This window comes from Sorex fumeus, unplaced genomic scaffold (genome assembly GCF_029834395.1).
Source record: "Sorex fumeus unplaced genomic scaffold, SorFum_2.1 ptg000024l, whole genome shotgun sequence".
NCBI classification, from domain to species: domain Eukaryota; kingdom Metazoa; phylum Chordata; class Mammalia; order Eulipotyphla; family Soricidae; genus Sorex; species Sorex fumeus.
This window is the reverse complement of record NW_026606081.1, coordinates 42,710,891-42,735,246: the sequence shown is the minus strand read 5'-3', so window position 1 is coordinate 42,735,246 and position 24,356 is coordinate 42,710,891. Positions and strand designations below refer to the sequence as shown.

Here is a 24,356-nt window from a genome sequence, read left to right as displayed (position 1 = left end):
CACAAACAGCAAATGCTATACTGGAAAACAAAGCCTTCCACTTTGATACAAGCCCATATGCGTCATAAAGTTGGCCAGCACCATTCCCCGTGTTTGCCCTGACAGACTGGGGAGACAAGAGGAATCGATGAAACACTATGATGTTGCTACTTGCTTACTTGCTGTGCCATGAATAATAAAGTCTTTAAAAGAAAGATTTTAACCAGTGTTCTCTCAGTCGCCATAATACCATAACAAGCTAACTTTCATGATGCAATGAAGTCTCAGTTCCTTCACAGATCAGCCAGGAAAATTTTATTTGTAATTAGCCTGCTTGGGTATCGGTGGGATCCTTGAATTTGTAGCTTGGTGTCTTTCATTATTTTGGAAAAATTCTCAGTCATTTCCTTTGCAAAATATTTTAGTGACCATTTTCTCTCTCCTCTATTTTAGACTGTAATTAAAGTAGATGCTGGATTTTCTATTGTATCTTCTGTTCTGATCGTTCTTTCTTTTGTTTCTTTTATCCTGCACAGTTTCTCATGACTTGATTACTTGATTTCAGATGTTCTGACTTTGTAGTTGCATCCAACTGCCAGGACACCCATCCCTCGCATTGTTTATACAAACTTCGTATTTTTCATTTCTGGTAGGTCCTTTTCTAGTTTTTGGACTAATTTCTTTGGTGATGATGTTGTGGTACCACAGGGCACACACTTGTATGTGGTGTTTGTTGTATGTGTGGATCACACTTGTGGCACGGTGGCACTAGGGATCAGACATAAAGATGTGAGCTGGCTCTGGAGACCGAATGTCTGGCTTCACATATGCAATGCAAGCATTCTGCTACTGAGCCACATACTCTGGCCCTGTTTGTTTGCTTTTAAATCTGTGCTGTCCCTTTAGAAAGGATTTGTACTAAAATGTTCAAATTTGACTTCTCTCTCTGTAAACTTAGTAAAATATAGATATATTATTTTTCCAGAAATTTATTGTCAGCATATTTCTATTGTCCATTGTTTGTGTTGCTGAGATTTCATGATGATCTACATTTTAGGGGGTTCTTTGGCTAAGAAAAAATAGTGACAGGGATGGAACTCAGGACCTCATAAATGCAGAGCACATGCTCCACCATTGAGCGCCATTCCAGTTGCTACATTCTCCATCCTGAGTGAGATATTTTCTATATTCAAGGCTTGTGATTCTGTATTTCTCAAGAGAGCAATTTTTTGTTGTTTTGATCTGATGCCTATGGATACTAGCAACCTTATATCGCTTTAGCTTTAGTCTACTGTCTCAGGTTACATTTTCCAGACCATCTAGATTGCCGTCATTGAAGAGGACTGGTTTGCCTCTGGTTCATTTATAGTCCTGTATGTCACCTTTTTTATGCAAGTATGAATAATATTTTATTTTAAAACTTACTGACATCTTTATATAATTAGTACTTTCAAATACAGAATAAGTTTAATTTTCATCTTGATACAGGGGCAATAGCACAGCGGGTAGGGCATTTGCCTTGCATGCAGCCAACATGGCCGACCTGAGTTTGATTCCACTCGGAGAGCCTGGCAAGCTACTGAGAGTATCTTCCCCACAAGGCAAAGCCTGGCAAGCTCCCTATGATGTATTCAATATGCCAAACACAGAAACAAGTCTCACAATGTTACTGGGCCCACTCGAGCAAATCGATGAACAACAGGAGGACAGTGACAGTGACAGTGACATTAGATACATACTGATAGCATTGTCTACTGATATCCAATATTAAGTGTCCAACAAAATTAAGCATATGAAAACACAGTCCTGTTATAGCCAACAAGTTTGGAGCTATTTCTTTTTTTTTTTTTTTTTGACTTACAAATTTCTGTGCTTGGGTTTCAGCTATACAGTGATCGAGTACCCATCCCTCCACCAGTGTCCATTCTCCACCACCACCACCAATCTCAGTATCCCTCCCAACCCCCCATTCGCCCAATCCCACCCCGTCTCTATGGCAGGGCATTCCCTTTTGTTCTCTCTCTCCTTGTGGGTGCTGTGGTTTGCAAAAGAGGTGTTGAGTGGCAATCATGTTGGGTCTATAATCTACTTTCAGCATGCATCTCCCATCCTGGGAGGATCTTCCCAATATCCTTTATTTGGTGCTTTCTTCTTATTTCACCTTTTTTTGAATATAAGTTTTAACAGAGACTATAAAATAAAGCTCTTGGAAGAGAGCAAGATTCTCTCTCTCAGAGAGTCCGGCAAGCTACTGAGAGTATCCCATCCTCACGGCAGAGCCTGGCAAGCTACCCGTGGCGTATTCAGTATGCCAAAAACAGTAACAATGACGGGTCTCATTCCCCTGACCCTGAAAGAACCCCCAAAACGCCACCAGGCTACACTATCACTCCACAGGGATGAATGGAGACATTACTGGCGCCCGCTCGAGCAAATCAATGAACAACAGAACAAGTGACAAGTGCGACCACTTTAACCGGTGCTCTCAGTCTTGGCTCAGTCTTGGGGATGTATTATACTTAAACCTTTATTCTCCTTTCCCTCAGGATACTTTTGGAAGTATTGATTCACTTCTCTTCTATCTCCTCCTGTTCCTGGAAAAGTGAACCCAAATGATTTTCTCTCTGGAATTTCCTCTTGTCCTAAATTCTGATTGTGGTCATTTTTAAGTTTCTTCATGCTTATTGATACTACTGAGTTTTAATATTTCCTTCATAGATTTTTGCCTGAAAATAGAAGGCTTGTTCTGAATTAACTTGATCCTGCTACCAGGAGCTAGAATTTGTTTTGTCAGTGTCATTTTTATTTCATTGCAGTATAATCAACATACTATAAAATGCACATATCTTAAATATGTGGTTTGTTGTTCTTTCCCAAATATAATTCTCATGTTATTATTATTTAAATATCATCATCCCATATTTCTGGAAAAGTATCTCTGTTTTTTTTTCATTCTAGTACATTCACCTTACCAAACTCTAATCCTTGAAACCAGTTTTTCAATTTACATCACCACATATTTCTATTATTTATGATAAACTTCATACAAAAGAAATTATACAATATGTAATCTCATTTTACATGTTTTTGAAATTCATTTTTTTGTCCTTCTCAGTAACTTAATCTTTTCACTGTTCAACTATGTTACATTTTATAGTCTATCCATTTCCTACTAGTGAATATCTGGATTATTTCTAGATTTGCTTCATGTTCAAGGATCTATTTAAGATTATTTTCAAAATTTATCCTTTGAGTTTTCATTTTTCATGGGAAATGAAAAGATATGCATATTTAAATTTAAGTCATCTATATGTTACGAGAGCATTATACAAAATTATACACTAAATAACATCTTCCAGCTTACTCTCTATAATTTGTTTTGTTATTTTTAAGTTTATAATATTCTTATATAAAACACTTAGTATATGCTGAGCATGATTCCAAACATTTTTTAATTTACCTAATAATTTTGTTCACTTCTGGGAGTATTTATTAGCACAGCGGTAGGGCGTTCGCCTTACAAGCGGCCAACATGGCCGACCCGAGTTCGATTCCTCCGCCCCTCTCGGAGAGCCCAGCAAGCTGCCGAGAGTATTCGATATGCCAAACACAGTAATAACAAAGTCTCCAATGGAGACATTACTGGGCCCGCTCGAGCAAATCGATGATCAACGGGAGGGCCTTTACCTTTACCTTATTCACACTTTACAAATAAAAAAAATGGAGGCATAGATGATTAATTGGAAGACATGTAGCTTGCAAGTAAAAGAGTCAGGATTCAAATTCTGATTGTCTGGTTCTTGAGTAAATGCTGCCACCTTGAAAATCTTTATATATGAGTAGAGAATACACACTTTATACCAATAGGGAGCCTGAAACTCAATAACTGGGCCTTTTAAGTATGCTTCAAATAGTCTTTATAGTACGTCATTGCAGGGGAAAAAAAGAGTAAACATAAAATGTGCTTGTTTGAATAGCACTTTATTATCAAGATTGTTAAATAGCAATTAGCAATTTGCCCCAAGTGAAAGATGGAGAAAAGATACACTTGAAATATCCACTGGCCCGGGTTAATTCCCCACTTGGACGCTCCCTCACTTACTCACAGAGGGATCTTTCCTTTCCTTCTCAAATAGTTTTGTGACAAATATGTGAGACTGAAGAATAATCTTTATCTCGCCAATGGCCAGAGTCTACCCAGACTCATCAAGGGCTCTGCCTTCCAAGGTCTTTTTTTGAGGAAAAAAAATCTCATCTTGGCTTCAGTGTTATGCTTATCTTTTTGCAAAATCAAAGCCTTTGGTGATATGGCAGTTTAGGGCCAGGTGGGGGAGCTCCAGAAATGACACTGCAGAGAAGGCTTGACCCAGCCAAGTTAGTTCCTTAAAAATGCAAGGCCAGCATCTAACTGTGAGAATAAAGTATCTCTTGACTGCAGTTCATGCATCAAGTGAGAAAGGTAGAGAGAGACTGTCAATACTGAGCTTATAATATGGAAGGCAGTGGCCAAGGAAAGCTTCTCTCCGCTTTCTGTTGATTTAACATTCTGAGCATGGGATGCCAAAGAAGAGAGCAAAACAGTGTGTGTAAATGAGAGTTTCTTGCTGAAAACTAGATATTGGTTTGTTTTGTTTTTGTTTTTTGGTTGGTTTATAGTTCTTTTTTTTATTTTTTAAAAATTTTTAAAATTTTTAAAAAAAATTTTTATTAGTGAGACACCATGAGGTACAGTTGTAGACTTACAAATTTTTGTGCTTGGGTTTCGGTTATACAATGATCGAGTACCCATCCCTCCACCAGTGCCCATTTTCCACCACCATGGGATATTGCTTTGTCTTAAGTCCAAACAAAACTGAGTTGAGTTTAATACTATGAGTCTGAAGCCTTTAGCTACCTATTCTCTGGTGTGTCCCAGTGTTTAACAGTGCCAGTATAGTTTGTACCCAACAGATATTTTAAGTGCTGGAGTCATATCTTGGCCTGCAAATCAGAAAAGTTCATTGCAGTTAACTTACTAGTGTTAAATTGAATTTTGAGTTATCGTTGTCCTTTAGTATTTTAAGAGTGGTAAAATCAGGAGCTCACAAGTTTAGTGATTGTCTTTGAAAGAAAATTTCAGGGCTGGAGATATAGTATAGGAGTTTAGCTGTTGTCTATACTTGACCAGTCCTTGTTCAATCCTTGGTGCAACATAGGCACCAGGTAATCCCTGAGTACAGAGCCAGGAGTATTTTCTGAGCAGAGCAACACGTGGCTCAAAAACAGCAAAGAAGGGAAACTTAAATACAGGGCAAATTCTCCAATATCTTATCATTTTATGATATAATCAGTATCTTATTTTATGGTCCCCTGTCCTGGGCTTCCTCCTAGCTCTGTGCTCAGGAAATACTCTTGATTGGACTCTGGGGACCATATGTGGTGCTGGGTTACCCTGTGCCAAGCACACACCCTACCCTCTGTTCTATCTCTCCAGTTCACAATATCCAGTTTTATAAGTAAGAGAATAAATATAGAGAGGCAAAAACACAAGTATAAGTGTCTTCTCCTTTCCCTATGTATCAGAAATTGTTGAAATTTGTCATGGGCTTGGAAAAATTAATCAAGTATTCCAAAAATATTTACAGGTTTCTTAAGAATCTAGCCATCCTTCATATCTTGAAGGAAAAACTATATCATTCATTTTATATACATAGCATTGGTTATAAATTCTTGTTGTAGAAATGACACATTTTTTAACACCAAAAGGAGTTAAATTTGTTTTATTTCAGTATCAGTCTCTAGTTGGAAGAATATAGCACTGTTAGAAATTGTACATTGTAGTGTCCGACTAGAGTTAAATAAGCACGAAGTAAAATGCTAGTGCCTAATTTGCATCATACACCATTGTTTTATTATTTCTATGAAAGACAATGAGTATTTTCTAAGCTTTTTTGTGTGAAGCAGGTGAAGCAGCTTATTTTATTATGGGCATTATCACTAAAAGTAAAAATTATATTGGAAAAGGAACACATACATAATGACTATACTGTCAAAGAAACTATAATCTTGGGCTCCTGACTGGAGCCATGTAGAATTCCGATTTCATCAGTAGATTACCCACATCTCACGGTAACTTTATGCATTGTCTTTTAGCAGAAATGATAATGATTTATTTCTAAAAGCATAAGTATAAGCAGGTTGGAAGAATTTGAAAGATCACTGTAATATTTCTTTGTTGTAATGTGGTTCCACGCTTTGGAATTTCAAATGATGTCATAGTGCAAGGTTTCTCTTTAAGTCATCTTTTAAATGTGTGATCTGCTAAAGCTTAGTCAATTCTTCATCGTCAGGGATTTGGATGGGGTGCGTTAAGTTGAGCCTGGTGAACTGTGCAAGTATTTATTCAGCCAGTGACTATTTATAACCCAAACAGGACACAAATGTATGCAGTAAATCATAGGGTATGGTGAGGAAGAAAGACAACAAGTAAACTAGAAGTTACAAGTGTTTCAACACTAACCTAGGAACTATAGCATGAGAATTGCAGTAAAAATTTAAAAACCAGCACTTCCAATTCAAGAATATAACTGAACAATTCTTGTTCTTCATCTGCTATGCAAAAGTAATCATGATGCTTACTTTCAATTTTCTTTATGAGGATTCCAGATTATATAAATATGTCACAACATTTCTGTGCTAGAGAGTCTTGGTTCAAATCAGTGCAATTAATAATGATAAAAAAGGTAATTTATTATTTTATATCATTGGCAGATTTGCTCGAGCGGGCCCTGTAACGTCTCCATTGGAGACTTTGTTGTTACTGTGTTTGGCATATCGAATACGTCACAGGGAGCTTGCCAGGCCCTGCCGTGCGGGCGAGATACTCTCGGTAGCTTGCCGGGCTCTCCGAGAGGGGCGGAGGAATCATACTCGGGCTGGAGCGATAGCACAGCGGTAGAGCGTTTGCCTTGCACACAGCCAACATGGCCGACCCGAGTTCGATTCCTCCGCCCCTCTTGGAGAGCCCGGCTAGCTACCAAGAGTATCTCGCCCGCACGGCAGGGCCTGGCAAGCTCCCCGTGACGTATTCGATATGCCAAACACAGTAACAACAAAGTCTCCAATGGAGACGTTACTGGGCCCGCTCGAGCAAATTGATGATCAATGGGAGGGCCCCGAGCATCATTGGCAGATCGACATTGTTGTCAGATCCAGCTGTTTCCTGAAGTTAGATCCAGGTACTCTACTACAGGTGCCATGATTCTGCCTCTCCATATCTGTCCTTTGCTCTCCTCTGTGTTAGCGTACTTCACGGGAGTAGGCTAACACAGAGGAGAGCAGAGTACAGATGGCTGTTTTCTCACTAACAAGGACTGTTGCTAGAATCTTGAGGATTCTACTTTACTTACTATCTCAACTTCCCCCATTAGATTAAAAGTACCTTTCCCAGAACTGCAGGAGAAATCCCAGAAATATCTTTCATTGTGGCCTCGTTTGTACAATTGTTCTTTTTTGAAGCCAGGAATAAAGTACCTGGACTGAAGTTGAGTGAGTTTTGGTCCTCTAAATAAAGGTTGTACAGTGATGAAGAGGTAATACAGCAGGTTGGGTGTTTGCTTTATCCCTGTCAAACTCAGGATTAATCCCCAGAACCACATATGGTCCCTCAAGTCCCTCCAGGAGTGGTCCCTTAGCACAGACACAGGAGTAAACCCTAAGCTCTCCTGGGTGTGGCTAAAAACAAAACAAAACAAATAAAAAGAAAAGAAATGTTGGACTTACTAAACAAAACAACAAAAAATTGTCACGGACAAAATATCTAGAATAATGTTCGACAATTTGTAGGTATTTAATACTTAACGTGTTTATTTTACAATTGAACACTGTTTTCCCATTGTTCATCGATTTGCTCGAGCGGGCCCAGTAAAGTCTCCATTTTGAGACTTGTTGTTACTGTGTTTGGCACATTGAATACGTCACAGGTAGCTTGCCAGGCTTTGCTGCAAGGGCGATATACTCTTGGTAGCTTGCCAGGCTCTCCAAGAGGGGCAGAGGAATCGAACCCGGCTCGGCTGGGCTGGCTGTGTGCAAGGCAAACGCCCTACCAGTGTGCTATTGCTCCAGTCCATTTTACAATTAACATTTAAAAAATTTATACATGTGGAACTGATAAATTTAAACCAAATTTTCCTAGCCCATGTTAACTTACTCATTCTAAAGCACATTGAGTGAGAGGACCGTAACTGCATAAATGTTTGTTGTGACTCAATTTTTATCAAAGAGGCTTTTGAATATTGGAGAAAACAATTTTTCCCAATGACCTTGGATGATTTCAAAGGTATAGGAAACTTTGTTGATAAATATTTGATTTTTCTTATAAATGCTGATACTGACAGAAATTATTATTTTGTTTCTTCATACTGGAAGTATGATGAGAGGTTAAAAGCAAGAATCTACTACTTAAATAGTATAGTCAAACAAAATAGAATAGTTCTTACCCAAACTCTTTAATAAACAATATGAATTATAACCTCTGTGAAAGTTTATTTTTCATTAGTAATCAAGGATCACTATCACTATCACTATCACTATCCTCCTGTTGTTCATCGATTTGCTCGAGCAGGCCCAGCAACATTGTGAAACTTGTTACTGTGTTTGGCATATCGAATACGTCACGGGTAGCTTTGCCTTGCGGGTGAGGTACTCTCGATAGCTTGCCGGGCTCAAGGATGTAAGAGGAAATTCAGTTCTTCAGTTCCTCTGGTTTTTCTGTAACTGTTATTTATGACCGACACTCTACATCACTATACCTAAGAGGGTTTATTAACCTCCTCCCTTTAGATGTGTCAGCTTAAAGTATAAACATTTGTGGTTTTATTTCAAATGTTGTGTTTTATAAATATATATTGCTCCAGAGTCTCTTTAACATCTAAGAGCATCACGTGCCTTTATCTTATCCAGTGAAAGTGTATGGAATGTAGGGGACCACAACCAGCAGAGATCAGGGCCTCCTAGCGGAAGGTTTTTTTTGTTGTTGTTGTTGTTGTGGCAGTGCTCGGGGAGCCAGGCTAGGGATCAAACCAGGCCTTTTCACAGGCAAAGCATATGCTCCAGCCCTTGAACTATCACCCAGCCCTGTACAAATATATTTTTTTAAGTAACGATTATTTTTTTCAATGGTGTTTTAAAAAATTTTTTTCTTTTTGGCTTACACTTGGCAATGCGCAGGGGTTACTCCTGGCTCTGCACTCAGGAATTACTTCTGGCAATGCTCATGGGATCATATGGGATGCTGGGAATCGAACCCGGGTCAGCCGCTTGCAAGGCAAACGCCCTACCCACTGTGCTATCGCTCCAGTCCCCTTCAATCGTGTTTTAAATGCAACAATGATCTGTATTCTCTAGCTCTTAGAAACTTGCATTTATCCTTTTATTTTCTCAACTCCCATTGACCTCCAGATTTATGAGCAAAATGGCATTTCTCAGTTTGTATTCACTGTGTACAAGTACTCCTTGACATCCCTATTTGGGAGCTGGCAAGATGTTTACCATCCCACTCCTCAATTGTAAATTTGGCACTGAAAATGGATTCCTATCGCTTTGGGGTTTTTTTTTTATATTAGATAGTTAGAGTCAGTTAAAGCTTTTGTAATGCTATAAAAAAGCACTGTCCTCCCATTGTTCATCGATTTGCTCGAGTGGGCCCAGTAACATTGTGAGACTTCTTGTTATGTGTTTGGCATATCGAATATGTCACGGGGAGCCTGCCAGTCTTTGCCTTGTGGGCTAGATACTCTCGGTAGCTTGCTGGGCTCTCCAAGAGGGGTGGAGGAATCGAACTTGGGTCGGCCCTGTCAGCCGCGTGCAAGGCAAACGTTTTACCACCTGTGCTATCTTATATCTGGTTTTTTAAAAAGGAAATAGTCATTATAATAGATTGATTTTTTCCCACAAAAAATCATTTCTGGGGGCTGGAGCAATAGAACAGTGGGTAGGGCGTTTGACTTGCACGGGCCAACCCGGGTTCAATACCCAGCATCCCATATGGTTCCCTGAGCACCGCCAGGGATAATTCCTGAGTGTGGAGCCAAGAGTAACCCCTGTGCATTGCTGGGTGTGACCCAAAAAAGCAAAAAAAAAATTAAATTAAATAAAAAACCAAAAAAATCATGTCTGGTAGTATTTATCCACCAGCAGAATCGGACAATATTTATTATATGACCCACTGACATTTCCAATTTAACAACTTGGATGAATACTATAGTTCAGTCAAATAATGTTTTAGCTATCATTGTGTCTGGTAGTGAGATTCTCATTTCTATGAGAATTTCAAGACTAACCTGACCCCACTGAAAGGCATTATGGTAGTCAACATCAAACCACAGGAAGTAGTCCCTGAAACGACAACAAGAAGAAAAATTATTATAGTACTTGAGCTACCAATGGAGAAGGCCGTTCGAAGAGTTGAATGGACAAGAAAGGTTGGGAGACCCAGGCATTTTTCCGGTAGAGGAGAGGTATGATGGAGGGGAGCAGAGACCAAACCTAGACAGGGGATAAGAGCAGGAAGCTCAGGAGTCCTTTTGTTTTAGAAATTGCTTTTTGGAGCATCCCATTAATAACAATGTTATTCCTACTCCATCATCTTATAAAGATAAAGTTGAAGATCACAGATAATAACTTATTTTTCATCCACATCTGTTTAGTTTTTACTCATTTATATTTTTATTTTTCTCGGGGCTTTGTGTGTGTATGTGCGTGCGCACACACGCATGCCTGCACTCATGCACGCACACACACCACATATAGCAGTGCTCAGGGCTTACTCCTGGCTTACTCAGATCTTACTCACCTGTCATCTCAGCAGGCTCAGGAGTCCATCTGTGGTGCTGAAAACTGAACCCCAGTCAGCCATGTGCAAGGCAAGTCACCCAGTTGCTGTACTATCTCTCTGGCCCTCCTCTGGCCCTGTTTTGATCACTGAGTGGTTCTAATATAGTAACTATTGATAACCTCATTCTTTGACCCCTCTAATCTCTTTCTCCTTATTTTATTTTGTTTTTATAGTATCAAATCATCAGCTCTTGACATTCAGCTTTTTGTTTTTATTTTATTTGGGGATCACACCCAGTGGTGTTCAGGGCTCACTCTTGGCTCTACACTCAGGGAAAACTTCTGGTGGGCTCCTGGAAACCATATGGGGTGATGGGATTCAAACCCAGGTTGGCCATGTGCAAGGCAAATACCCTACCCACTCTGTTGTCTCTTAGTCCCCAACTCTTGGCATGAATGAATGAACCACACATATTAGTCTGGTCATGAATCACTCCCCTTTTTCTATATCCCCATAGCTTGAGCATATGCAAATTCCCATCGTGTTTAATCAGTGGAGTGTGTATAACCTACCCTACTAATTTAGGTACTATTTTTGGTAACTGATTATAGATAATTGTATACTGATCTTTTCACTATATGTGTGATTCTCTCAAGTTTGCATAAATCACATTTGCTCATTAAGATTGTAAGTGCTAAGAGATGGAAAATAGGAGGGGTAGCTGGAGTATGTATTTCAAATTAGACCTTTGTGATACTGTGTCATTGCCATAACCGACAGCTCACAAGCTCTTGGAGAACAGCTTTAGTCATCTTTAAGACGTCAGTAACGCTTACCCCCCTGAAATGGTACAGGAGAGTAAATGGAATTATGTGGGACCCTGCACATTTCTTTCTCTGCTTTTAAATTCTGTCACTTCACTCATTCTGGTAACACAATGTTACATGTGGGTTTGAATGATACTAAAATTTGAGCTAATCAAATCCTTTACCATCTCCTTTCAACATGGTCAGTTATAAAAAAATATTTCTTTAAGAAATCAGTTAAAATTAAGAATCAGTAATTTTTAAATGCCAAGAACAAGGAAAACAGAGACCCAATATTATACATGGTTCTTTTCTTTTTTTGCTTATTTGTTTGTCTTGGAAACCACCTTATATTTGTTTCGCGCACTTACTATGAATTAATTTCAGCTTATTTTTTTTATTTTAGTTGATCATATGATTAACAGCATTAGAGATGGTAATAGTTGCTGATGGGAAGTCTGTTCAAATTTAGAAAGTAAGGGTGGAAATCACGGAAATCATTCACATAAAACCTGGCATCTTGACATAAAATCCAAAAATTTGGGCAGCAGTGTTCTGTACTAGCTCAACTACAGGACATGAAAATTAATGTCCCCGTGATCGCAGCCTTGTTTAAATAACAGTGTTCCTCAACCCCGAGGAATCCAGACCTCGATTAGCTGATGCAGTTCATTATTTATAATAGCACTTACGGGTAAAGAGGAAGAAGTGAAACCTTAGACACTGAGGCTTGACGAAGGGGGCTTTTATGTCTAATTCTCCAGTGGGGAAGAGGTAGTCAGGGTGGTGACTCATAGATTAGCGATGGCCCAGCTGTCCACTGAGCGTGCCTGGATCTCCTGTGTGTAGTCACGCCTCGCTGTGCCAGAGAGAGACGGCTGAAGGCAAATCTTCCCGGAATTTCTCAACTGACATCATCTCATTGCTAGGGAGAGTTAGGGAGAGTGAGGGACGTTTTGCTGCTCCACCGTCAACAGTTGGAGGTTGTTTTTCACCAATTTCCCCCAAGCATTCCAGTGAGTTGCTTGGCATTCAATCCAGCACTAAGCCTTTAAAACTGATACTCAGGATCATACTCCTAAAGCAACTGGTAATTTCATTCTGATGTACTGAGCTAATCTATTTGGGGTGTCTATGGGGGATGTTCTCTCACTTTCAGAAGATAAAGCTGGGATTGGTTTTGTTTTACTTTGAGGCATTTATTTTACAGAAGTGTCTCCCTTGTCTTGGTCATATTTCATGTAAGTCAATCCAAACACAAAAGATAAAGAACATAAAAAATATATATCGAGACAGATAAGCACTCAAAGATACAAAGCATTAAAAAGTATGCAAGGCAGATAAAGCAACAACCACCAATACACTCTTGAAATCCCATCTCTGTATTCTTTTGTCTATGTTATTGTCATTTTTTAAATTTTAATATTGATTTTGGAGTCACACTCGACAGTGATCAGGTGCTATTACTGCCTCTGTCCTCAGGAGTGACCCCTAACTCCGTCCTCAGAGTGACCCTTCTGTGGAGGGGACCATATGCAGGGCTGGAGGTCGGCTGCACGCAAAGCAAAGCTTCTCATCTCTTGTATTACCTCTCTGCCTCCTGTCTGTGATAGTGTTTTCTTACCTTCTCATAATAACTAGGAAATAATAAAATAAATAGGCCCAAACATAGGCAAATAAATGTACGAATAGGCTATCAGTGTGATATGTCATTCTGGTTTGGGGTACATATTTTGTGGTTTAAATAAAAAATTATTGTCACTGTACTTTATTTTCCTTAATAATTTTCTGGTTTTGTTTTTTAGTTTGTTTATTAAGATACAGTTTGTCTAAGGATCCCTGTGTGGACAAGCGCATTTCATTCATGAAACCAATCAGATTGGGATCAACAGAGATTATGGTTTTAAAAAGGCTATTTTTGTTTAGTTTGGGACAGTTTCCACGGCGGTATAAATACTCTGGGTGGAAGGCATCCTTCACCATTTCTGTTCACTTTTTAATTCTCCTGGATAGACCATATCCCTCTGACTCTTCCCAACCCAGTGAAGGCACGTCCTGTGACACATTCTTCTCATGAGTGTGTCCCATTTCTTGTCTGTTTCATCCTCTAAACTAGATCGTGGAGGCAGGGCATTACACTTGTCTTTGTCTCCCTAGCTAAGTAGGGAGCTAAATAGTTAACACATAGTTAAGGGCTTTAAAAATGTTCACTTAAAAATATTTAGACGAATGAGGAATCTAAATTTCTTCCTCTATGGCATTCCAGTCTATCTGCTTATTTTTAAAAAAATCCCCTTAAAGCACTATAACTGAATTTTGAGAAATAATCACTGAGCCATCAAGTCTAGACTATTTGATGATTTAGCATTCTGTCTACCAACCACTCCCTCCTCCAGGGTAGGCTACCTGGACCATAATTTTTCTCTGCCCCGCCTGGGGTGTCATTTACATTAATACCTGAAACCCCATCAACAGCTTCCAAAGTGTTTATGATCACGTCGATAGTGAATGTGAATGGTCTGCCCATACCTTCGTCCTCCTGGATTTTGAAATTCAGACAAAAGTCTTTTTTTTTTTTTTTTTGTATGGAGCATGGCAAGGGAGGAGGTGTTTTGCAAGCGGGGCACGTGCTGCGGGAGATGGCTTCCCTGGAATCGCGTGGAACCAATGGGAGCATCCGAAGAGCGTTTCCGGGCGTTATAAATACTCGAGTGGGCGACATCCTTTACCAGTTGATCTTTTCTTTCCTGAGGACCAGCTGTTCCCAAGCATCCCGGACGCGAGCCAAGCAGATCTGAGACCTGGATCTGACCACAGGCCGAGGTCCCGGTGCAGCTATGTCGTTGTTGGAGGAAACGCGGCCGTTCGCCCAGCAGCTGTCCAATGTCTACTTTACAATACTCTCGCTCTTCTGTTTCAAACTCTTCGTGAAAATCAGCCTGGCCATCCTGAGCCATTTCTATATCGTGAAAGGCAACCGCAAGGAAGCGGCCAGGATTGCCGCGGAGTTTTATGGAGGATCCCAAGGACAAGGTACGTTTGCAGCCCACGTGTCTTGGTTTCACTTTCCTGGGCTGATCACCACGTTTCACACTGGCATCAAAACCCAGCATAGGGTGGGCTTCAAAGTGACGATGGGAAACTTCTTGAAGCACGAAAATTGCCGAACTCACCCGTGGCATCACTAAAGAAAAAAAAGTATTTTTGTTGCTTAAGTGCTTGGGTTAATAAAAGCAAAGCATCGTTGCAGAAAACAAATAAAATAGATTAAGTATCCTAATAAATTTATCTTTCCCTTAGTGAATATTTTGAAGCTTTAAACGTTTCATTTGCCAAGTCGTCTTCATTTCTGAGGCTTTTAAAGTGGATCGTGATTTGATTGTCCTCTAACATGCGCCTGAAACGTTTACATTTTGTTGTTGTTGTTGTTGTTTTGCTTTTGGGGTCACCCCCAGCGATGCTCAGGGGTTGCTCCTGGTTCTGCACTCAGGAATTGCTCCTGGTGGTGCTCGGGGAAACCGTATGGGATGCCAAGGATCAAATCTGGGCCTGCCGCGTGTGAGGCAAATGCCTTCCCCACTATACTATTGCTCTGGCCCCTTTTATAATTTTTTTCATACAATTTTTAGTTCTATTTTACTACAGAGAAGAATGTGAAGTTTTTATTTGTCCTCCCAACTTTTTGTTTTACCAAAACTAGTCACTTGATTATGGATAAAGCACAAGGTGGCAAAGATTAACGTTTATGACATGTGTTTTCCTCATGCAATTCTTGATTTGTTCAACATATAAAAATACGTTAGTTGTAAGAGGATAGAAGCAGCGATTAAACAAATTGAAGTAAGAAAGAATAATTTTCCAGTGAGAAAAAATAATTTTACCACACAGTTAAGCTTGAAAAATCATTCACATATTACTGCACCAATATTCTGAATGCTAAAAATGATTCATTGATGGCCTTCAGGATGACATTTAAATTCCGATTATCTTTTTTTTTTTATCAATTTATGATTTGAAAATGAATAGGCAAGCATGCACTTCTTAGCATCTCTAACATAAGTAAAAATTCAAAATTTACTGTCACAGAATTAGAGAATGCTTGGTTTGGCTTGTTCTCTTTAAGAGAACACATAGAAAGCCCAGCATTGTAAAACCCCATTTTTCTACAATTGTCAACCTGTGGCATAACTCATGCTAAAATCTTAGCTATTTTAAAGTGGAAGAGTATGCACACTCATTCAAAGTGAGCAAATATCGAAAAGCCAGTTTCAAATATTGAAACTCTCTAGGATTTGAGGCCTAGAAGAAATTAGTCACATTTATTTAAATTTATTTTTTGTTTTTGACTTTTGGGGTCACACCCAGTGATGCTCAGTGGGTCATTCCTGGTTCTGCATTCAGGAATTATTCCTGTGGCACATTGAGGGTTGTATGGGATGCTGGGGATCGAACCCCGATCAGCCACATGCAAGGCAAATACCCTAGCTGCTGTACTCTTGCTCCGGCCCAGAAATAAGTAATATTTAATCCTTCACTCATCAGCTCTTTCAGAACAGATGTAACTATGTCAACATGTTATATATGAAGTGATTCAATCAAAAGTAAAAATATTAGTTGGCAAATGGAAAATTTTCCTACAAAATAGCAAACATAAGAAATGAGTTTTAAAACAAATACTTAATCTATGTTATTATGTGATAAAATTTTTTTTCCCAAGCAGGTTATAGCTTTAATTTTTCAGTCTCATCTTGTTTGTGTATTGTGAAAATTTCTGTAGGATTTGGAATGTTTGCCAAAAGAAAAAACATCTGTGTGTGTGTGTGTGTGTGTGTATTGACAAATATTTTAGAGGAAGGTATGGCAATTTATACATATTTACAGATAAAAAGTCATTTATCTCGTCTTCTACTTATCTGTGTGCTGTGTGCTTATGCTGGTAAATAAATGAAATATGAGAAGTGGTTTCTATCTACTTTTCCGAATCTGTGCAACAATATACAAAAACTCCAAGATTATTTTCTTAGAGGGAAAGAAAGAAATCAGCATTAGCTAATAGAAGTACTTCGCCAAGCTATAAAATGGGAATGTAAAAATCTTTCAAAACTTTGTTTTGTGTTGTTTTTAGTGTTAGAGCCATTTGACAAAATCTTCCCTCTTGATTTTTTATTATATATGAGATAATAGTACACATTATTTTAAGCTTCATTCAGATTAAGCATTAACAGTCTCCAACTTTAATATTAGGAGAACTAGCAGACAGAAAAATTTGTTAATAATCTCCAGTCTCTGAGAGGTCATTCCTTCCTGCTCTGAAAACTATTCCATTCTCTATATTTACATAGATTTGACTTTATTTACCATCGTGAAGCTATTTAAATTGTTTATGTTTCTATCAGTAGTCAATCAGGCTTAAATAGCTTTTTTTGAGCTAGCAATTTGCTTCTTCTAAGGAGAGATTATTACCTTCTTTCCTCTTTAAATTTGGTTTCTTATTTCTGCATGCAGGACCATGCTCATACAGTTACCAAACATTTCTGAGGCAGAGTCGCCAGATTCGGTGAAATAAGGGAGGAAGTGTATTTTTTCATGTATTTCATCATAACTGTAAACACATCTTGTTGACAGTGTTCTGTATATTCTCTTCCTGAGTAGTGGTACTTTTGTATAAGGTAAGGGAAACTGCCTTTCTTAGATAGCATTCCAAATCAGTTGGCCACATGAGATAAATGTGAGATAGCATTTTTAAAAGCTCTTTTCTGCTAGACTTTTAATCAAAGGATAGCAAAATGTTGAAAACCTAGATGGAAACCCAAGTAGCCTCACAGAATTTCCTTTCTTTATTTCTTAACTCTTCTGCAAAATCTTACAAATCTTCCTTTTCATATTTTTCGTACTGAAGTCTTCCATCAATTGAGTCACTATGTTGAAGAAACCTATTCGTCATGCTCTTCTATTTAATACCTTCTGTAGCTGTCTGGCTATTAAATGCTCTGATGCACTCTGTATATTAGTGATCTGGTCTATTTTTAAAGGTAGCACTATGCCTGGAGATTGACAGTGAAACTAACAGGAATTGAAAGATGGTTTCAACTGTTAATGTCGAATAGTGCAGAGAGCGAATGAGATTGTGAAAGGGATACGTTGGTTTGATGAAATCACTCCAAGGCCTAGAGGAAGCCTTGTCCTACTAATATTACAAGGACTCTTTAACAGGTAACATCTGTCTTTTGTTTAGGGTGATACTTTTCAAGTTTTATCTTGTGCTCTGCCAATGCTAACAGATCTGTCTGGTTTTTCTTTAAAAGCACCCCTGATACCAAAATATGGAAAAAAACATAATTAAAGGAAAAATGTATTATTCGCAACATTAGCTAATATTCCAGTTGAGATGGTAGTCTTTATATCTATATAATTTATTTCAAGTCTGAAGAATGGAAATGTCAATTTCAGATTTAGCCTTCTGAGATGTAATTATGGAGGAATCTGATCTTGAATTAGTCTTCAAAAAAATCAGATGTTTAGGAGTGTATACAGATTCTTTTAAAATATAGAATTACCAGGTAGAGAGTTCATGAAATTGAAAAGGATAATGGGTACAGATATGAAAAATGTTAAACAGCAATTTGGTCTTAGTTTTTAAAACACTGTTACCAACAGTTTGGGGTATGAGTGAAGGTATAAAAATGACAAAACATGTTTAGAAATCCAAATTTAGCTTTATTGTTGCTTGTAGTATTCTCTGGGGCTGGGCAGTGGAGCAGATTTGAAGTGGATAGACCAGTTAGGCACCAGTCAAAAGCAAATAAGAATCTAGATTTGTTTGATGATAGTGGCATGGAAGAAAAGAAAGAATATCAACAACAAAAAGAATGAATCTGGAATTACTTTTAAATAGCACCAGTATATTGGTAACTGACGCTCTCCCAGGATTATATATTAAGTAATATGAAAAAAATAGCAGATCAGTTATGAAGATATAAGTCACAGAAATGAGTGCGTTCCTGGCATGACAAGGCACCAGGTTTGTCCCTGGCTTCGCATGACCTACTAAACACTGCAGGGTACTTCCCTGGTCCCTTGCATCACTGGGGAACTCCTCCCCTCAAAATGAGAATAGGACAATCAGAAGAGAAATTAATCATCCAGATAGATACAAGTGGCCAGTTCCCAGACAATGCCACCTATGGGAAATAGATGTTCAGCTATCCAATTCATTCATGAAGAATTAGGATAAATTAGCAATTATATAGCATTCTATAGCCGTGCAATTGACTTAAGAAACACATTCATTCTCTTCCATTTTCTCATTATCAAGAACCCTTCTAATTATCGTTGGTGCTCCATCTGTATTTGTCCACAAAAAAAGAATGTTCCAGCTTGCTTCCCAGAGTGTTTTAGTCCATCTGACAACTATGAGCCTCATTGTAAATAATAATTTGCACCTCAAAAATCATTCTTTAGTACTTTGTGGTCTTTGAGCAATAAGTTCACTTCTGATATGTGAAATTGCTCCACATGTAAGTCCACTGATCAAATTTTATGCTGTGGAAAATTCTCCAAGGTAATATCCGTGACGCTACTTGAAAAATAGCCTGGTGACATCTAAACCTTTCAGGCACTGTGTTCCTGTTTGAAACTTTTATAGAATACCACTGCACTGCAGCACTGTCCTCCCGTATTTCATAGATTTGCTCGAGAGGGCCCAGTAACGTCTCCATTGTGACACTTGTTACTGTGTTTGGCATATGGAATACATCACGAGTAGCTTGCCAGGCTTTGCCGTGCAGGCGAGATACTCTCAGTAGTTTGCCAGGCTCTCCAAGAGGGGCTGAGGAATCGAACCCAGGTCAGCCACGGGCAAGGCAAATGCCCTATCCACTTTGCTATCGCTACTAGTACTGTGTATAAATATACAGAAAAACTATTGCAAGGAAATGTATCTAACTACTGATAAAAAATAATGCTTCATTTTTAGTTTTGTGTCTATCCTTTTCTCTATGAGTTCTATTTACAATAAGCAAATATATAATTAGAAAAAGTTCTATTCTTTCTAATAAACACTTAGTAAAAGGTAATTATTCTGGTAAAATGTAAAATGCAATTATAATTCTGCTCAGAATACTACAATTGCATAATTCTCAAATTGTCATTTCTGTTATAAAATTCTGCTATGATGAATTGGCTAGTGTTGAAATGTCTAGGTTTGTGGGCCTGGAGTGATAGTACTGTGGGCTAGTGTGCTTGTGTTGCAGGTGTATGACCCAGGTTTGATCCCTGGCACGTCATAGAGTTCCCTGAGTCCTTCCAGGACTGAGCCCTGAGCATAGAGGTAAAAGTAAGCCTTGAACACTGCCAGCTGTAGCCCCAAAACATTAATGTATATATATATATATATATATATATATATATATATATATATAACAAGTGAATAACGAGAAATGAGTATCTAAAGAATATTAACTCCAAACAGTATCAGCTTGAAGCAATGTCATTTGCACAAATTTGTGGTTGTTACAAAGAGTTCCAATGACATGTAGGCTTCAAGATACAAAAGTAAGAGTGGCGAGTTTTTTTAAACAATGAAAACATAATATTTACACTATATAGTACAACTGTGTTATTTTATAGAATAAATATGTGTTATTTTATAGAATAGTGAATAGTGAATGCATAAGAATCACCTGGTGAAATATTTATGCTTGTGATTTTATAAATTGGCTTTAGTGTTGACATTAAACATACACTTCTTTTTTTTTGAAAAACATTTTTGACACTTGGAAAGAGAATACAGAGTAAACCACTGTGAATCAAATGGCAAAAGTCTTTGCCACTTTGCAAAATGGTGTAACCTGGGCAGGAAATCCAACTAATATTTTACACAATGTGGTAATGGTTTTTATCTATCTGTGAAGATCAACCTAGGTTTAAAAACAACATTATGAATTTAACTTCCCTGCAGCTTCCAGAAAAGGCAGCAGTAATGTTTCTTATACTTGATTTCATGGGACGACTTGTCTCATCTCTGCTGCTGTGTTGGTTGTGTGTGAGTTAGTTATATTAGGAACATTTTTCAGAATCTTGATAATAAAAACACTCAAGAGACAGATCTGTAGGACGACTTTTTAAATAGTGCTCATTATTATCAGTGTATAAAAATACCCTGAAAATGTGAGAATTCTTGATAACACTTTTAATAACTAGATGTAAGAATTTTATATAAGAATAACTAGAATAGAACTGTTCTTCCATGTCAAAAGATGATGTGTGTATATGTATGTATATATGTGTACATATATGTCAAAAGTGCCACACATTTTTAAATTTTTTAAGTTAATTATTTTTATAGAAATTCTAAGGCATTTTAAAAAAATAGACTATTGTGAATTAAAAATAGAATCAGATTAAGTTCAAATTTGAAAAAAGACTTTCATCTTTTAACATGTTAATATTTTCTTCTTCCTCTCTTTTGGGGGAATAAGTCAATACTTGGAATCAGAACTTTAAAAAAAATGGTAGCTTAGTCGGGAGCAGTTTTGCTAGGAATATTATTCTGCTTTTTCCCCTTCTTTTCCTTCCTTTAACCACTCAAGTATTTGGTCACTTATTTATTAAAATGTCTACCTGCTTATTTCCTAATGGCACCATGCTAGCAACAAAGAATACAAACAGAGTCAAACCCCAGCTCGGTTCCTAAGAGTGCTATGGGCTAGTGGGAAAGATAGATAGAAAGCCAACTGATTTAAAACCCCGTTAAGTACTATTTTACAGGATTTAAGAAGGACTTATGGGAACACAGAGATGAGAGCGTAGAGTTAAAAATAGTTCTGCCTGAGATGTGCCAGTTAAATAAGAGCTATACTAACAACACATGTTTTCACCTATAATTGTTCCTGTATCCTGTCCATAACTGCTCAAAAGCTCCCTAATTCTCTTTCACTCTGAGGTATTAACTTTTTAATTTATTAACATATTGATATTAAAAAATGTTATTTTTAATTTGTATATCTATATCTTAGCCTAACTTCTGGCTTCAAACCTTGGGGTTTTGTAGCACAGCGGGTAGGGCGTTCGCCTTACAAGCGGCCAACATGGCCGACCCGAGTTCGATTCCTCCGCCCCTCTCGGAGAGCCCGGCAAGCTACCGAGAGTATTCGATATGCCAGACACAGTAACAACAAAAGTCTCCAATGGAGACGTTACTGGGCCCGCTCGAGCAAATCGACGATCAACGGGAGGGCCTTTACCTTTACGTTAAAAATGTATTTTTAGGAAATAATATATATGTTTGATTATTTCTTATTTACTAAACTTTTGAAAAATGACAAGTAAAATTTTCAGAGTAAATTCTGTATATTTTTATAAGTGTTACTGTTATATTCAATTCTACAATTTAAATACAATACAGCATATATAGAATGAAAATAAAATCCTGACCTGCTTTTCCCACTTAATTTCAGGTTTTAAATTGATTTTTATTATTAATTAGTTCATTTATGATTTGGGGGCTACACTTGGCTCTGCTTTAGAGATTCTACTTGGCTTTGCGTTCAGGGGTCACTCCTGGTCAGACTCAAGACACTGTATATGGTGCTGTGAATCAAACCTCAGTCAGCAGCATGCAGGGCAAGTACATTGCTTGCTGTACTATCTCTCTGAGCCCCAATTTTTAAAAATTTAATTCATTTTTACCTACATATGTCATCATATATATCTACTACAGTTATATATCTACTGTATCTCTGTATATAAAAATATATACATATTTATATATAATATATGCATATTTATATATAAATAAGTATATAGTTATGTATTACTATCTATAGCATATGATTTGTTTTTTTCAATTAAAGAGGGCTGTATGAAAGGAAACAAGCCTTGTATATTCAATCCAATCAAATAGAAATCAAGTAGAAGTTCATAATGTGCTTAATTGAAAATAGTTAAGTTTTGCAATAATGTATTCTAAGCAATCTATTAATTGTCAGGGCCTGCATAGAGAGGCAAGACTTAAGATAGTATTTCAAAAGCAGACCCAATATGTTCAGTACAACCCAAAGCAAAAATAAACAGTAATGGTGAGAACTTTCTAGTACCTTTACCATATCTGGCTTGAAAAAAATCATTAATCAATGATGAAATCCCATCATAGATATTTTACAGCATTCTCTGTGTAATGAACTAATGTCATGGTGTATATTTCATTAATTACATCTCAGAGACTATATAAGACCTCTGCAACATTGACTCTGTAAGGCAGATTCTCAGTGATTTAATGAAAGTTCCATAGATCTCACCAACAAATTAGAACTTCAATCCTATTTTGTGATCCTCAGAGCAGAAAAAAAAAGTTACTCCCCAACATCACATTATCATGTCTGGGACAGTATTTGAAATTCTTCTTTAATATCACTTTCAAATGTTTTACAAGAAAGGAAGGAAGGGGGAAAGGAGAGGAAAGAAAGTTTCTTAATATCTAGACCATTTAGCTTCATCATTTGCATAGAACAAAATTATTTATTCTTTCTAATTTTCTCTCACTGGTACTACAAACAGGACTTTAGCATTTTATTTATTTATTTATTTATTTTTATTAGTGAAACACCATGAGGTACAGTTATAGACTTACAAATTTTTGTGCTTGGGTTTCAGTTATACAATGATCAAGTACCCATCCCTCCACCAGTGCCCATCCTCCACCACCACAGGTCCCAGCATCCCTCCCACCCCCCATACCCCCCCATCCCACCCTGCTTCTGTGGCAGGGCATACCCTTTTGTTCTCTCTCTCTCCTTTTGGGTCCTGTGGTTTGCGAGAGAGGCATTGAGTGGCAATCATGTTTGGTCTATAGTCTACTTTCAGCATGCTTCTCCCACCCTGGGAGGATCCTCCCAAAACACCCAGGAGTGGCTGAGATTAGTACCAGGAATTTTGCTCCATGACTTGGAGGCCAGCCACACGTGCTAGGGGAAAAGGAAGCTCAGATAGAGAAGAGAGCACCAAATAAAGGACTTTAGCATTTTAGACTGGAAAGTTCTCGAAAAAATGTGCGATCATAGAGGAAGGACTTAAAGGTGTCTCCTACATTGTTCAGTTAATAGCTTTTCTAGGTGCCTAGTCTGTGATTAAGTCTATCATATAAAATCTAAGTGGAAGGTGAGACGCTAGTAGGATTTTTAAAAAATCAACGTTAAAATTATTCATTGCTTAGTGTGGACTAGGATTCTAAAAAAAAAAATCTTCAAGTGACTTTAGGCCATTTTCCAAAGAGCTTCAGAAATTGAGAGAAAATGGGGCTAGAGTAATGTACAGAAAGTAAGGCACATGCCTTGCAAGACCTGGATTCAATCCCTGGAGCCCCATATGGTCCACCAGTCTGCCAGGAGTGATCTATGAGCACAGATCCAGGAGTAAGACATGAGCGCTCCTGGCTATGGCCCCAAAACCAAACAAAAAATTGGAAGACTAAGGTTGTGTGAAGGAGCAAAGTTTTCACAATCCCTTTCCCTTTGAGGGAAGTCCGCTTTGATGAAACTTAGAAAGTTAAAGTGTAAGAAGAATGATCTTTTATTTTCACTGTATCACTGTCATCCTCTTGTTCATCGATTGCCTCGAGCAGTAACGTCTCCTCCGTCCTAGCCCTGAGATTTTAAAAAGTGCCACATTTGAGGCTCTTTCAGGATCAGGAGAATGAGACCCATCATTGTTACTGTTTTTTGGCATATTGAATACGCCATGGGGAGTTTGCCAGACTCTGC

The 24,356-nt window shown here is 38.0% G+C and overlaps 1 protein-coding gene across 2 annotated transcripts in view; it reads left to right on the top strand.

Annotated features, from left to right (window-relative positions):
* ASB5 (ankyrin repeat and SOCS box containing 5) overlaps window positions 1-24,356 on the top strand; it is a 105,618-nt gene that overhangs the window by 31,745 nt on the left and 49,517 nt on the right. Inside the window, exon 2 of one of the 2 annotated variants that reach the window (XM_056114194.1) lies at window positions 14,351-14,631. In XM_056114194.1, the coding sequence (XP_055970169.1) occupies window positions 14,436-14,631 (196 nt within the window). In that variant the 5' untranslated portion in view covers window positions 14,351-14,435. Of the gene's footprint in view, window positions 1-14,238; window positions 14,632-24,356 lie in introns of those variants that run through there. The other variant, XM_056114193.1, reaches the window with a different exon arrangement.